This window comes from Megascapheus bottae, chromosome 26, assembly GCF_031878675.1.
Source record: "Megascapheus bottae isolate mThoBot1 chromosome 26, mThoBot2.hap1, whole genome shotgun sequence".
Taxonomy (NCBI): Eukaryota; Metazoa; Chordata; class Mammalia; order Rodentia; family Geomyidae; genus Megascapheus; species Megascapheus bottae.
Window position 1 is genome coordinate 12,722,802 of NC_143534.1, and position 13,725 is coordinate 12,736,526.

The 13,725-nt window shown below is 39.0% G+C and overlaps 1 protein-coding gene across 1 annotated transcript in view; it reads right to left on the reverse strand.

The window, feature by feature from the left end:
* Positions 1-224: 224 nt before the first annotated feature.
* The window catches only part of St8sia6 (ST8 alpha-N-acetyl-neuraminide alpha-2,8-sialyltransferase 6), a 44,396-nt gene continuing 30,895 nt past the window's right edge, over positions 225-13,725 (reverse strand). The window contains exons 3-6 of the mRNA XM_090319178.1: positions 9,681-9,825; positions 6,222-6,334; positions 2,332-2,424; positions 225-1,250 (exon numbers count right to left, since the gene is read on the reverse strand). Of these exons, the coding sequence (XP_090175304.1) occupies positions 782-1,250; positions 2,332-2,424; positions 6,222-6,334; positions 9,681-9,825 (820 nt within the window). The 3' untranslated portion in view covers positions 225-781. The remainder of the gene's footprint in view (positions 1,251-2,331; positions 2,425-6,221; positions 6,335-9,680; positions 9,826-13,725) is intronic.

A 13,725-nucleotide genomic window follows, 5' to 3' on the forward strand; every position in this document is an offset into this window, starting at 1 on the left:
TTGAATACCAGCACAGTCCCCTCCCAAATTTTTTTAAGCTTTACATTGAATGAATGACCCACAGGCCAGATAGCAAGTAAGAAATGCTAACTCTTGCAAATCTTCATGCGCTTAAAGTAGATCCTGTGAGTGGGAGATTAAAAAAATGTCACAAACCTGAACAGGAAGTTAATAGAGAGTTAAGAAAAGATAGAGTGATTGCAATTATGGCTAGAAAGCTGGAAAGAAATGGCTGAAACCTAACTAATACACTGTAGTTAATCAGAAACAAATATTGTGACATAGGAAGAGAATTTCATCCCTAAATGATTAAGGATTTCGTGCTTAACTACATCAGTTTCTGGTATGTACTTGTTTTTTTTTTTGTGGGGGAAGGCTGTGAGAGAAAGAAGCCCAGCAAACACTGGTGATTCCACCGTTCATTTCACAAAAGGTTTCCAGGATAATCTACCCTGCCCATCAGTCTGATGAGGGCTATCAGAAACAGGGAGTATTAATCAAGTCCATACCCCACCCCTCACATCAAATGCTAGGCCAAGAGTTCTCACAAATTATCGCATTTCACTTGCCAGAGTTAGAAACTGTGGTTCCCTCTGCAGGAAAGGGAAAGGAAGCTTGGGAATGACTGAAGGACTTTGGGAGATTTGGAAAGGTCAGTAGAACTCTGGCCAACCCAAGTTCTGGAGCTGTGTTGTAAACATTCTGTTACTAGCTCTTGGGATCTCTGTACCTCATCTAGTTCCTGTATTACATTAAAAACATATTCCCATGTGAAGATGCCTTATGCAATCTCACATTTGCTAAACTGTAATTTGAGGATTCCTTTCACATGAAGTTGGAGAATCTGGTTGTATTCTTTGGGCATCTGATGGAAACCGCGTTTGGGCAAGGTATTGTCGTAGTAGTGGTGGCTGACGGGTGTGTCTTCTAGAGTTTTCGAGAAGGGCCAGAAGCCATACAGCTTCACATTGGTACACAGTTCCACTGCCACACTTGCAATCATCAAGCCGGTGGACAAGCGGTATGCAGTCACCCCTTTAGTTCTCCAGAAAAGAGCGAGGTGTTTTAGGTACTTGGGATGGAAAAAGAGAACCTTCTGTCTTGCTTTAGACTCTTTGAGCGTGTAGTACACTTTAAAAGAGGTGCCAGTGTTGGCCCGGAAGGAAAATGCTGGCAGAAGGAGGAATGCATCTCCGTAGGCAGCAATGTCCTCTAAAAACATTGCTTTCTTCTCCTTCAAGTTCCCATATCTGGCAAATTGAAAAGAAATAATCAAAACAATCATGTGATGATAAAGTAAACAGCTCTGATAATACTAAATGGAATAAAACAGATTCATTTATGTCCCATATAGAAAACAGAATACCAGGCAACCTGAGAGGAAAAATGGGGGTGGCAGAGATGGGAGAAAATGGTGGAAGAAGAAATGGCACCGATTAAGATACATCGTGCTCAGCTGGGTGTTGGTGGCTCATCCATATAATCCTAGCTATGCAGAAGGCTGAGATCTGAAGATCATGGTTTTAAGCCAGTCCAGGCAGCCACACTTTCAACTCTTTCAGCTTTTGCTATTCTTTATTATAGGTTTTCACTTCTCACTCAGGCTGGCCTGGACTAAGAGTCTTCTTCTTACATGTCCAGCACAGCTGGGGTGACAGGTAGAAACCACTGCCCAGAGCTGTTTATTTATTTAGAGAATCTCATGCATTTTCTTTCTTTCTTTCTTTTTGGCCTGATCTGGCTCCAACTGTGAATTCCTAGTCTCTGCTTCCCAAGTACCAAGGATTACAAGCATGAGTTACCAGGCCTGGCTTTATTATTCTTATTATTAATGAAAATAAAACTATGTGCAGGATTTTTTTGAATGAATCAACTAACATTCTGAAGAAAGTACACTGTAGAAATCGACATGGAAATTATCCAACTTAAGGACTGTATTTTGCCAGGTTGTGCTGGAGCTTACACTGAACTGTCTAGACTTTTGTTTTTGTTTTTTTTTCCCCCTTCAAGAAAGTACTAACAAAATAAAAGAGAAATGTTAAAACTCTGAAAGAAAATGAAACTAACTCCACTATCACTAAAGACAGAGAGGTAAATATATTCTCGTTTAGACAGCTCAAGCTTATGACACTAAGTTCAGCTGAATTGTCTCTGATGAACCATAATCCTGGTAGCACGTCACAGTATGCAAGTGTTCTTTTGTATTTTCCCATAAAGCCATCCCAGCTGTTTTGCAAGTCTGCCTCAGAAACAAAAACTGAGCACTTACAGAAGAAAAAAAATTAAACAATGGAAAAGAGGTTCTCTAGTGATGAAACTCAGAGGACTTACTTCAATGTAATAATACTGGGGTTTACAGTCACAAGATTGGTTTTGCTGCCCACATCTTTGCTAATATTTCCTGTGGTTGGAGGCAGGTTACACCTGAAATATGGCAGGGAAAGTATTGAAATACTTATAAAGAACAAATGGTCCTACAGGACTGCACACACATACATGCACACACACACACACACACACACACACACACACACACACACACACACACACACACACACTTGTGCATGCACACATCAAATGTCAAGGCATCCTGGAATCCAAATAACTTCACTTAAAACTACTTGACAAGTTCTGAATCCCTAACTCATATTTCAACATTATCTAAAGTGTACAAACTTGATAAGTACCTTCAAATACCAAAATCAAAAATGGGAATTATAAGTGATTTTTCTTAGTATCAAAAACAGAAATAAACAATTATACCTTGCCTAGTTTTAGAAGAGTTTTCAGTCTTTTTATTTAGATTTTTATTTATGTTGGCTGTATTGATTCATATTGATTCTATTCAAACAGTGGTATTTAAATATGAAAAAAAAATCAAGGCATTGCAAGAATTGAATCACATCTGCCAGATGCAAAAACTGCGAAGTTGTATCAAAATCTTCCAGTTCCCATAAGGAAAGCTTTGTTGCAAGTTAAAGTATTAATAAGTAAAATGCTAATTTTTTATAGTGATGTTTTCATTCTCTTATCTTTGTCCTTTTAGAACTAATTTGTTTTTCCATAGGAAGTAATTTAAGCATTTGAATTTGGGTATATTCCAATTACACAAAAAAGAGCGCAATGGCTATAATTCCCTAAATATATTTTCAACTCAGAACTGGGAGCATTTTGTAAGGGAAGCTGTTTGGAGATGACATCATCTTTAACACAACTGGACAAAAATATTCCATTCCATGCTCCATGAAATAGGAATAAGTTGAAACGTGTACTTCCTTTGTTGATATAAAAGATATATCACAAAATATTAGTTATAGATAGGGGCTACAGTGACCTTCTCAGAGGTCCTCTTGTGACAAATCATAATCTTGTCTTCTTTTGAAAAATCAAGAGATTTCCAACATGGCATCACAGAAAACCTCTTGAGGAAACCTTGGGATGTTGTGTTTAGGTATACACATTGCATAAGTATGTGTGTCCTCTGTATATTCATCACATATGCATAAGCATGATATTAATATGTATATTTACATAGATCATATACATATACATGTATGTGTGGAATATGAATGTAATATATCATATAAAATGTATACATTAAATAGTATCGATACAGTACCAGTATAGATAATGATTTTTGTTACTTCATAACTACTAATCTTTAAAAAAACAAGTAATTCAGCCAGGAGCAGTGGTTCCCGCCTGTAATCCTAGCTACTCAGGAGGCTTGAGAGCTGAGGATCACGATTTAAAACCAACCCTGGACACTAAAGTCCGTGAAACTCTTCTCCAATTAACCACCAGAAAACTGGAAGTGGCGCTGTGGCTCAAGGGATAGGGCAGTAGTAATTCCAAATTATTTCTAAATTATCAGAATACAAGGCAATATTAAGTACCAGCTTAAAAAATTAAACAACTTTGGATGAATGAGAATGTTGACATGGATCAAGATACATTATATTCATAAACTGCTTTGTTGAATGGCAACCCCTTTGTACAACTACTTGAAGATAATAAAAATATATTTTTAAAAATTAAACAACTTTGCAGGACATCACCACATCTAACCCTTGTTTTGCCTTTTGGTTTGATAGAGCCAACTTCATAGAGAACTCTATATGCTGGAAAATTTCTTATTTCAGCAAAAGAAGAACCTGGAAACACAGGCATTTATTTTAGAGCTATAAATCAAATGGTTATTGAAACATTGTTTGGGTTTGAAATTTAAATATGTATCCCTGATACTTGGTATAAAGTACAGTAAAATGAATTTTAAGCTTCACGCTCAGCACATTGTTTGAGGAATTTTAAGTCTAAAAAGTTCACTGTAAGCCAGAAGCTTGCGGCTTGTGCCTCTAATCTGAGCTAATCGGGAGCTGTGATCGGAGGAGAGAAGTTCAAAGCCAAGCCAGGCAGGAAAGTTCATGAGACTCTTATCTCTCCAATTAGCTACCCAAAGAGCCAAAAGTGGAGCTGAGGGTCAAGTGGTAGAGAGCTAATGGGCACAAAAGCTCAAGGATAGCACATAGGCCCTGAGTTCAATCCCCAAGCTGGCACACCCACACATTGCAAGCTTCAACAAAATGGTCAGATATTCAGCTATTCAGATCCTGACTAGTGGTATGTCAGCTTCAGCAGCACAATCAGCAAATGCACTGTCAGACGGATTTAAATAAATATGAGACTTAAATATGAGATTGAAGTGTGGGGGAAGTGAGTTATTGAACACTGTCATTGTGACTGTTGTGTTCAATTTGTAGAAAGACTAGTAATAAATCATTAGGGATCTAAAGGTCTCTAATAAATGAAATCAATGAATTTAAAACAGAGGCAAATTACTACATACCCTTTAAATAGGTGCACTTCGACTGAAACCCATTCTCAGAAGGATGAATCACCTCTGTCATATTCTCAAGGTGGAGATGCTTTATAGTCTGGCTTATTAGCATGGGGACACACAGACGTCAACTAGCTAGTGTTCAGATAAAAATATTTTAAAGGATCTGGGAGCCCATGGTTCACACCTGCAATTCTAGCTAATCAAGAGGCCAAGATCTGAGGATCGCAATGCCACCCAGGACATGAAAAGTCCATGAGACTATTATCTCCAATTAACCACTAGAAAACCGGAAGTGGTGCTGTGGCTCAAAGTGGTACAGCACTAACCTTAAGGTGAAGAGCTCAGGGCCAGCACCCAAGCCCAGAGTTTCAAGCCTTATGACCAACACAAAAGAAAAACCATTTTAGGGCCAGGAGTTTGGCCTAGTGGTTAAAGTGCTTGCCTAGCATGCACGAAGACCCGGGTTCGATTCCTTGGTACCACATACATAGAAAAAAGCCGGAAGTGGTGCTGAGGCTCAAGTGGTAGAGCTCTAGCCTTGAGAAAGTCCAAGGACAGTGCTCAGGCCCTGAGCTCAAGCCCAGGACTGGCAAAAAAAAAAAAAAGAGGGAAAGAAAAACCATTTTAAAGAACCAGAATTTAGAATCTTTGCCATTTAAAAACAAATTGGAAAATCAAAACAAAGAGGCTGCACTTGTTTTTCTTTTCTTTCTTTTCTTTACTAGTCCTGAGCTTGATTTCAGAGTCATGTGCTTACTCAGCTTGCTTACACACAGATGGCACTCTACCACTTGACTATGGCTCCAGCTCAGCTTTTTGCTGGCCAATTGGAGGCAGAAACTGGCAAAGTTTGCTCTTCAGACTCGCTCTGAACTATGATCCTTTGTATCTCAGCCTCTGGAATAGCTAGGATTACAGGGAGGAGCCACCAGCACTCAGCAAGATGTTGCACATAGTATTTTCCCTATTATTAATGGATGATAAAACTTCCTTGAAATGCTCTGATTTAAAAAAAAAGTCTTCAAAGTCAAACATGTCCAAGGTCAAGCATTATCTTCCTTCCTGGAATCCTTCCAAGGGAGCTATAGCCCTCATTCATACACTGAATAATCTGACAAGTTCTTGTCTCAGACCTTCTTCCAGTATGATTTTACCCAGGTCCCTGCAAGTGGATTAAATTCAGATTATTTTTATCTTTGGGTACAAACATCCAGAAGAGTTCATGAGCCTCTTCAGAGTCACCTCAGTAATGGGTGAACTTTATCCACACAAGTCAAAACTCAAGACCGGCACAGAGAATGTTTACATTACCCCCTTTAAATACCTAATGCATCTTTGGTTTGGAAAAAAACCATAAAACCCATGCTCTGACAAATCTTACCTAAAAACGAAGTCAGATTTGTCTATTTCAGCTCCACAGAGAGACTTGTTCAGAATCCCCCCATTTCCAACCACGGCACAGTGATTGTAGGGGTATTCCACAAAGGGCTGTGACTGGCAGGAGAAAGAAGAAACAGACATGAAATGATGCTGGCTTAGGAGACACAAACACCAGCTGCTTAAAGACAGAAGTGTCACTTTCTAGCAATGCCAAGGAGAAGACAAAGATGGACAAGCAGAAGAAGCACTTAAAAAATATCTCACACACACACACACACACACACACACACACACACACACGCACCACACAGCATGCTGATCAGCCTACTATGACTTATTACAACACATCATTGTGTAAAGCTGTTTCATTTCTCTTGAGAGAAATGGATGTCATATAATACACAACAAAATGTAAGATTGCAAACCATATTTGTGTGCAAAATGTAGTGGGTCTTATATTTCATAACTAAGTAATAAAAGGAGAATGGCAAAATCTCATTTTGTGCAGTTCCAACAAATAGGACATTTTTTAGCACTGATAAGAGATGGGAGAGATAAAGAAGGAGACAGTGGGAGAAGAAGGAGGAGGGAGGAAAACAGGGAGAGAGATGAAAGGATGGAAGGAAGAAGGGGAGGGAGAGGGAGAGAAAAAGAGAAGCCAGGGTAATTAGAAAGTAGCATTAAATCTTAATCTATGGCATAGAATTAATTTGCAATTCAGCAAGTATTCCATACTTTTGAAATAGGCCTTCAGGCTCAGTAGTAGCATTAGATTTACACTTTCCATCTTTGCAAAAGTCCAGCCATGCTGCTTCAGAAAAAGCTACCTACTCTGGGATAACATATTTCAAATTAATTTTTGACGTCTGAATATTTTTTATTTCCTTCTGAGACCCACTTTTCTCACTTAAAAGGCTGCCTACTTTCCTCAAGTCCTCCACGTTCAGAAATGGAATGTTTCCATTCAACAGTGTCTAATTCCTTTCCTAATCCCATTCCCTATAGAAATGTGTCCTTGAGACTGGCTCAGGGCAGCCAGATTCTGAGTTACTTATTTTGGTCTCTGAAAGTAGAATAGAAGTCCTCAGGGACACAGAGAGTGATTCTTGGACTTTCAATTCATCTTTCACTCCATATTTAGCATAATGCAATGCATACAGTCACGTTTTCAACTATTTGGCCCGCCCCTGGTACCAATTCAGTGGTGCATGGGAGTTGATTTATCCAAGATTACAAAGTCAACCTACCTTCAGGAACTGTGAGCTGGTGGTAATATGGACTGCTCATGTTATTGGTTTTTAATCCACCAATACAGCAGTTGTATTCACTGGACACTATATTTAAAAATGAACTATACAACTTGTAGGTGGGGACAGATGAGAAAAACTGGGTGAAAGTAAGGGGAGGGATGACACTGTCAAAAAAAAAGAAATGGGGTCTGGGAGTGTGGCCTAGTGGAAGAGTGCTTGCCTAGCATGCACAAAGCCTTGGGTTTGATTCCTCCATATCACATACACAGAAAAAGCCAAAAGTGGTGTTGTTGTTCAAGTGGCAGAGCACTAGACTTGAGCAAAAAGTGTCCAAGGACAGTGCCAAGGCCCTAACCTCAACCCCCAGGACTGGCAAAAAAGAAAGAGAAATATCCTCATTACCTGTCTTAGGTAACCATAACCCGTCTGAATATCATCTTTAAATTTACATCACATCAAATTTTAAAAAACTGCGAAGCCTGCAAAGCCAGGGCACCCTCCTCTCCCAATGGCATCTGATTAATACCAAATGCCAACAACCCATGGAAGGACGATGTGATTTTGAGCAGCCCAAGAGCCAGCAGTCCCTTGAGCTGTCTTGCCATTTCTAGGAGATACCCAACAAGCAAAGAGTATTTGGCTCCAGCATGTCTCTTTTGTCGTCTACATTTATAGTACCCTCTTATTTATGTGATACTTCCTGTGTGAGCAGTACTGTTCTAAGTGCACGACTTAGTATCACATTTAATCCACACAATTGCTTTAGGAGAAATCTTACAGATGGGAACACAGAGGCACAAATCAAAGCAGCAGCTCCTACGAGGCAGAGCTAGGATGTAAATCTAGCAGTAGGCTTTAGAGAACCTATGCTTCACCACTGCACAACGCAATTTCCTTCTCATCAGTGGACTGAAATGCTCATTTAATTGTGTACCTTCTCTTCTCCTCGTCTGGCAAAGCAAATGGTTCCCAGATATCCCAGGCTTCCATTTATCAGTGACTTTATAGATCAGGATAGCTTCAGATAGTGTTTACTCAATGGTACCACAATAAAGTCTGCATTTTATAGATTGGGTAGAATGCAAAAATGCAAATATGCTCTTTATGGCACAACAGGAAAGATTACTGAGAGAAATGTGTCTCAAATTAAGCAGTGAAAATAATGAATTTTTTTCTGGTTTCTTGGTCAATGGGGAGGAAACATCCCTGCGTGTTAGCTTCTCATGTTCAGTAGGAGTGGAAATAAATCACCAACTTCAATATTCCCTAAAATAACCCTCTGAAGAAAATGCAAATGCACACAGCTCCACTGGCTGCTCATTGCTTGCTGTGGCTGAAATGCAACGTTTCTGCCTTCCTTTCCAAGGAACTTGGCAAAGTTTTTGGAGAGGAGTTGCTTTCCATTGTCTAATCAAAAGTCATTGTGAGCTGGCGTAAAGGGGTAGTGTGGAAAGAATGGCAGAGTTGAATGAGTGGACCACAAGGTTGAAACGAGGTTACTACACCCTGAACTTAGTCCATGACAGGCACAGTGGCTCACACCTCTCATCCCAGCTACTCAGGAGGCTGAATTTGGAAAGGCTGCAATTTGAAGCCAGATAAGGCAAAAAGGCAAGGTCTTGGCCAAGACCTTGATGTGGTGACCCATGTGAGAAGTATAAATGGAGACTTGAGCAGGGTAGGGAAAAAATAATGACAGCAAAAATTTTTAAAAAATGGGAAGAGGCCTGAGGGTGTGGTTCATATGGTAGAGTACCTGCTTAACAAACACAAGGCCCTGAGTTCAAACCCTAATACAATCAAAAATCAAAAACCAAAACTAAAGAACAATGGTCATCTTCATAAGTCCCAGTAGTTTTGATGCAGAAAGTCTAAATGCATCATGTCATTCAAAGATAAGTCAATGAGTCCAGGACTGGAAGTTTATCCTTTAAGACATAAGGGACTTCTTTGTAGACTTATAGAGCATTCAAAATTGCCTTTCTAGGGGCTGTGGACATAGCTCAGTTGTAGAGTGCTAGCCTGGCATGGGCAAGGTCCCAGGTTCAATTCCCAGCATGACATAAACAAGGAATTTCCAGTTTTAAATGACTCACTATATTTATTCTACACAACGTAACAAAGTATGGTAGTTTCTGAAGTATTCATTCATTATTACCAGTTATAACTTAAAGTGAGAAAAAATTCACCTACCACCAATCATTACTCACCACTGGAAACATATGAAAAATGTTCTCTCTGATTGGGATTTGCTTTTTGCTCTCCACCTCGTAAGTCATGTTGGTGCCCACTGGGGAATTGTTCTGAGAAACCACGAAGTTTTGGACAGCATCACAACAGGAAGTGAGTTTTGTTCTGCAGTGGGTAAGAACAGAAGGAAGACAAGAATGTGACCTACGAAACCCAAATCAGAGCCTATAACAGGTCACACAAAAGATGATTTTGATGTGTTGACGTTCAAAAAGAAGATAAGTCCTTCAGGAGATGATATATGGTGTGTGTGTGTGTGTGTGTGTGTGTGTGTGTGTGTGTGTGTGGCTTTGAACTTAGGGCCTGAGTGCGATCCTTGGCACTCTACCAGTTGATTCACTGCTCCAACTTCTAATGCTTTTTGGTAATTACTTGGAGTTTCACAGACTTTTCTGAAAGGGCTGTATCTAAACGACAATCCTTTGATTTCAGCCTCTGAATCCTTTGATTTCAGCCTCCTGATTACCTGGGCTAATGGGCTTGAGCCACGGGTGCCTGGCACAAGATGACATTTTTACCTCATTCAAATCTCACTAATCCTGGAATGAGAAGTGGAAAGTTACAATGGCAAAGCATGTTAAATCTACTCAGTGACCCGCTCACCAATGCAAAACACTCAGTTGTGAATTTTGACATCTCCTAGTAACACTAAGGTAATAATACGCATAGAAAAACGGAAGGTGCTCTATAGAAATTCCCTCAGCCTTGGCAACAACTGCCATAGTTTCAGTTGGTTCAAGTCAATCAACATGCAAACATGTATTTTACCTTGACTCTTTCTGGAGGAAAAAAGCATCTACTTCACTGTTAATTATTATTGTTAATCTCTTACTGTGCCTAACATAAATCGAACTCTATCATAAGTACATATGTATAGGAAAAAATTTTAAAAAATAAAGTTCAGTCTCATCTCTGGATTCAGGCATCTTCTGGGGATTTGGGGACACTATCTCCCAAAGATTGGGAAGGACTACTTATAGTAACAATACAGAACATAGCATCCTCTCTCTCTCTTCTGTGTTACCCAAATCCAGACTGGCCTGGAACTTCTGGGCTCAAACCACTATCCTAATCAGTCTCCCAAGTAGCTAAAACTATTAGAATGGACCAAGTCTACTTATTTCCTCAGTCTTCCTGAGCAATTTATTATCCTCTTCCTCATTATCATCATTGTTGATTTGTTTTAGAGATAGAAAGACAATATGTCACCAAGCCAAAGATGAAGAGATGAACTTGATGTCTTCATATCCTGGTCATCTTCTGGTCTTGATAAGGGCAGCCTTTCAACTGAATTTTCTGCCCACTGAATTTCCTATGTCATCTCCTAAATGAGATAGCGACACAACTTTCTGGTTCCCTTTTTCTAATTTGCTCTCAGGAAGCTGCTATGGTAGATGGACTCTTAACCCACTTATAAGATTAAAAGGGACAAAGTCATTTAGGGTTGAAATGAGACAAAATAGACAGGTGAAGAGACAGAGGAATTATATTATTATTATCATTTTTAACAAATATCAAAAGGGTTAGACTCAAAAGTAAAACCCAGAAGTAAACTGAAAAAGCAGTAAGCTCTCCTCCTCTCATAGTAATTCTCTTCGGGGGGCGGGGGGAAGTTGTACAAAGGGGTTTCAATTCACCCTGTTAATCTGAGTGTATCTTGACCTTCTCAAGAGACAGGAGAGGGGCTAAATGCCTTCTTTGTTTTGCTTAAAAAATTTAAAGTTATCTTTCAGGAGTTGTAAAAAGGGGCTACCACCTAACAAAGTAGTTTATAAACACAATGCATCTTGATCTGTGTTACCCTGTTATGAGGTGGTGCATTGCAAATTTTCCTTTGAAATGGTGAGAATGTAAGCCGGGAGTGACGGCTCACACCTGTAATCCTAGCTACTCAGGAGTCTGAGGATTGAGCTTCAAAGCCAGCCCAGACACTGAAGTCTAGAGACTCTTATCTCCAATTAACTACCAGAAAACTGGAAGTAGTGCTGTGGCTCAAGTGGTAGGTTGGTAACCTTGAGCTGAAGAGCTCAGGGACAGTGTCCAGGGCCAGAGTTCAAGCCCCAAGACACAAAAAAATTAGTGAAAATCTGAGTACTTTTCATGGATAGGTAAAGACAGGAAAAATGGAAGATACGTCTGCCCCCTAAAAGTTGCAAAGGTTTTTTTGTGCTTTGGGTGGGACTCAACTATCATATACAGCCAGAACCCAGTCTTATGGCTGGTGGTTGCCTGACTGACATAACAACCTCATGCACTCTCCCAGAAAGAATAAAGGAAGTGTATGACATCTAACCATTGTAAGTCTTAAACTTCCATGTCATTCCTTACAGAACATGAAGGAAAATAAGAATCAGTATCATGCTACATTTCAAAATGATTGTAGAGTAAAATTAATATTATTAGGATATGAATCCTTGAAGGTACTTTCAAGAACCCTTAACCTCTAGCAGGTGAATGTCAAAATACACAGAATTTACATTTTGTTTCTGCAATGTTCCATAAATAAAGATGTCAAAATGTCTTTTGATAATCACTCCAATCACTCTGGGTTCAATCAACTTTAGAGTCAGGAGATCCTCCCATTTGCACAAATAAATTCTTCATTTTCTTTGGATCAACTAATAGGAGAACTGTACATAACTGAAAATAGTAATCAAGTATTTAATTAACTGCGCAATCTTGGAAGGTTTATAGAATGTCTTCTTAAGATATCCCTAATAATAAAAGTAGTTCATTATTTTCAACATCTTATTCCTCTTTAAACATTTAATTTTTAAAAACTTATCTTTAAGTCGTTGTGCAAAGGGGTTTAAACTCGACATGTCAGTTTATGAGGACAATATATCTTGAGCAGTGTCAACCCTTTCATGATTCTTCCCCATCTGTCCCAGCCCCACTCATCGCTGTAATTTTCCTAGCTCATTTTCATAGATGAGCATTCAGTAATATGACTGCATTTGACTATACTTCCTCCTTCCTTTCGTCTACCCCTGTCCTCTCCACCCTCCACAAATTCTAGTTTTCTAGGATTCATTTTGTTAAAAGGAGTTGCATTGGATACACCATACTTCAGTCATTATGTTTGTGTATATCTGCATACGACCCTGTAGCTCTTGAAAATCCTGCCTTATTTTTTTTCCATGTTACTTACAAAATATGTATGTGAACTGTGGCTTACCATCAGATAAGAGCTAGTGAATAGTCAGTGAGAGGCAACTGTGGTTAGATTCCTTGCCTCTGGTCCTTTCTGGATACACAGATTTATTATTGTTCCTTGGTTCTGAAAGGAATTTTTTTGGCCATTCCTAGAGCTTGAACTTTGGGCCTAGGCACTGTCCTTTGGCTTTCTGAAGGCTATAGAGTTCTACCACTTGAGCCGCCACAATACCATTTCTGGCTTTTTTTTTTTTTTTTATGTATGTGGTGCTGAGGAATCAAACCCAGGTCCTCGTGCATGCTAGGCAAGCACTCTACCACTAGGCTAAACTTCTGGCCTTGAAGAGCATATTTTTATACTTATTTACTGAATTTAGTCATTTTTGACAAAATGCAATGCTCTAATGTGTCATGTTCATTTTAAATTCAACATTCCTAATTCATTCTCAGACAATAAAAAAATGTTAAGATGGCATTATTTGTGCCCCCAAACTGGGACTTCAACATTGCTTCTTATCAGCTAACTCATTTCACAAGATGGTATATATTCTTCTTAATTGAATTCTGCCACTCGCTTATTACTTTTTCTTATGCTCTAGAACTTATCTTTCTAAAAAATAGTATAAGAAGATTGACAAATCAAAATATGGAGATGAGATAGTTTGTAGTCAAACTAATGGTACTAAGTAGTTTTTAATCACAAATTTGCTTTGACAATAATTATTACGACATACTGTAATTCAGGAGTCCTTATGTGTTTAACATTTGAAAAGTCTGCTTTAATACAATTTTCCACTTAGCTGCCAGCTCTTGTTTTACTGTATAGGGTCATTTTTGGGAGCAGGGATA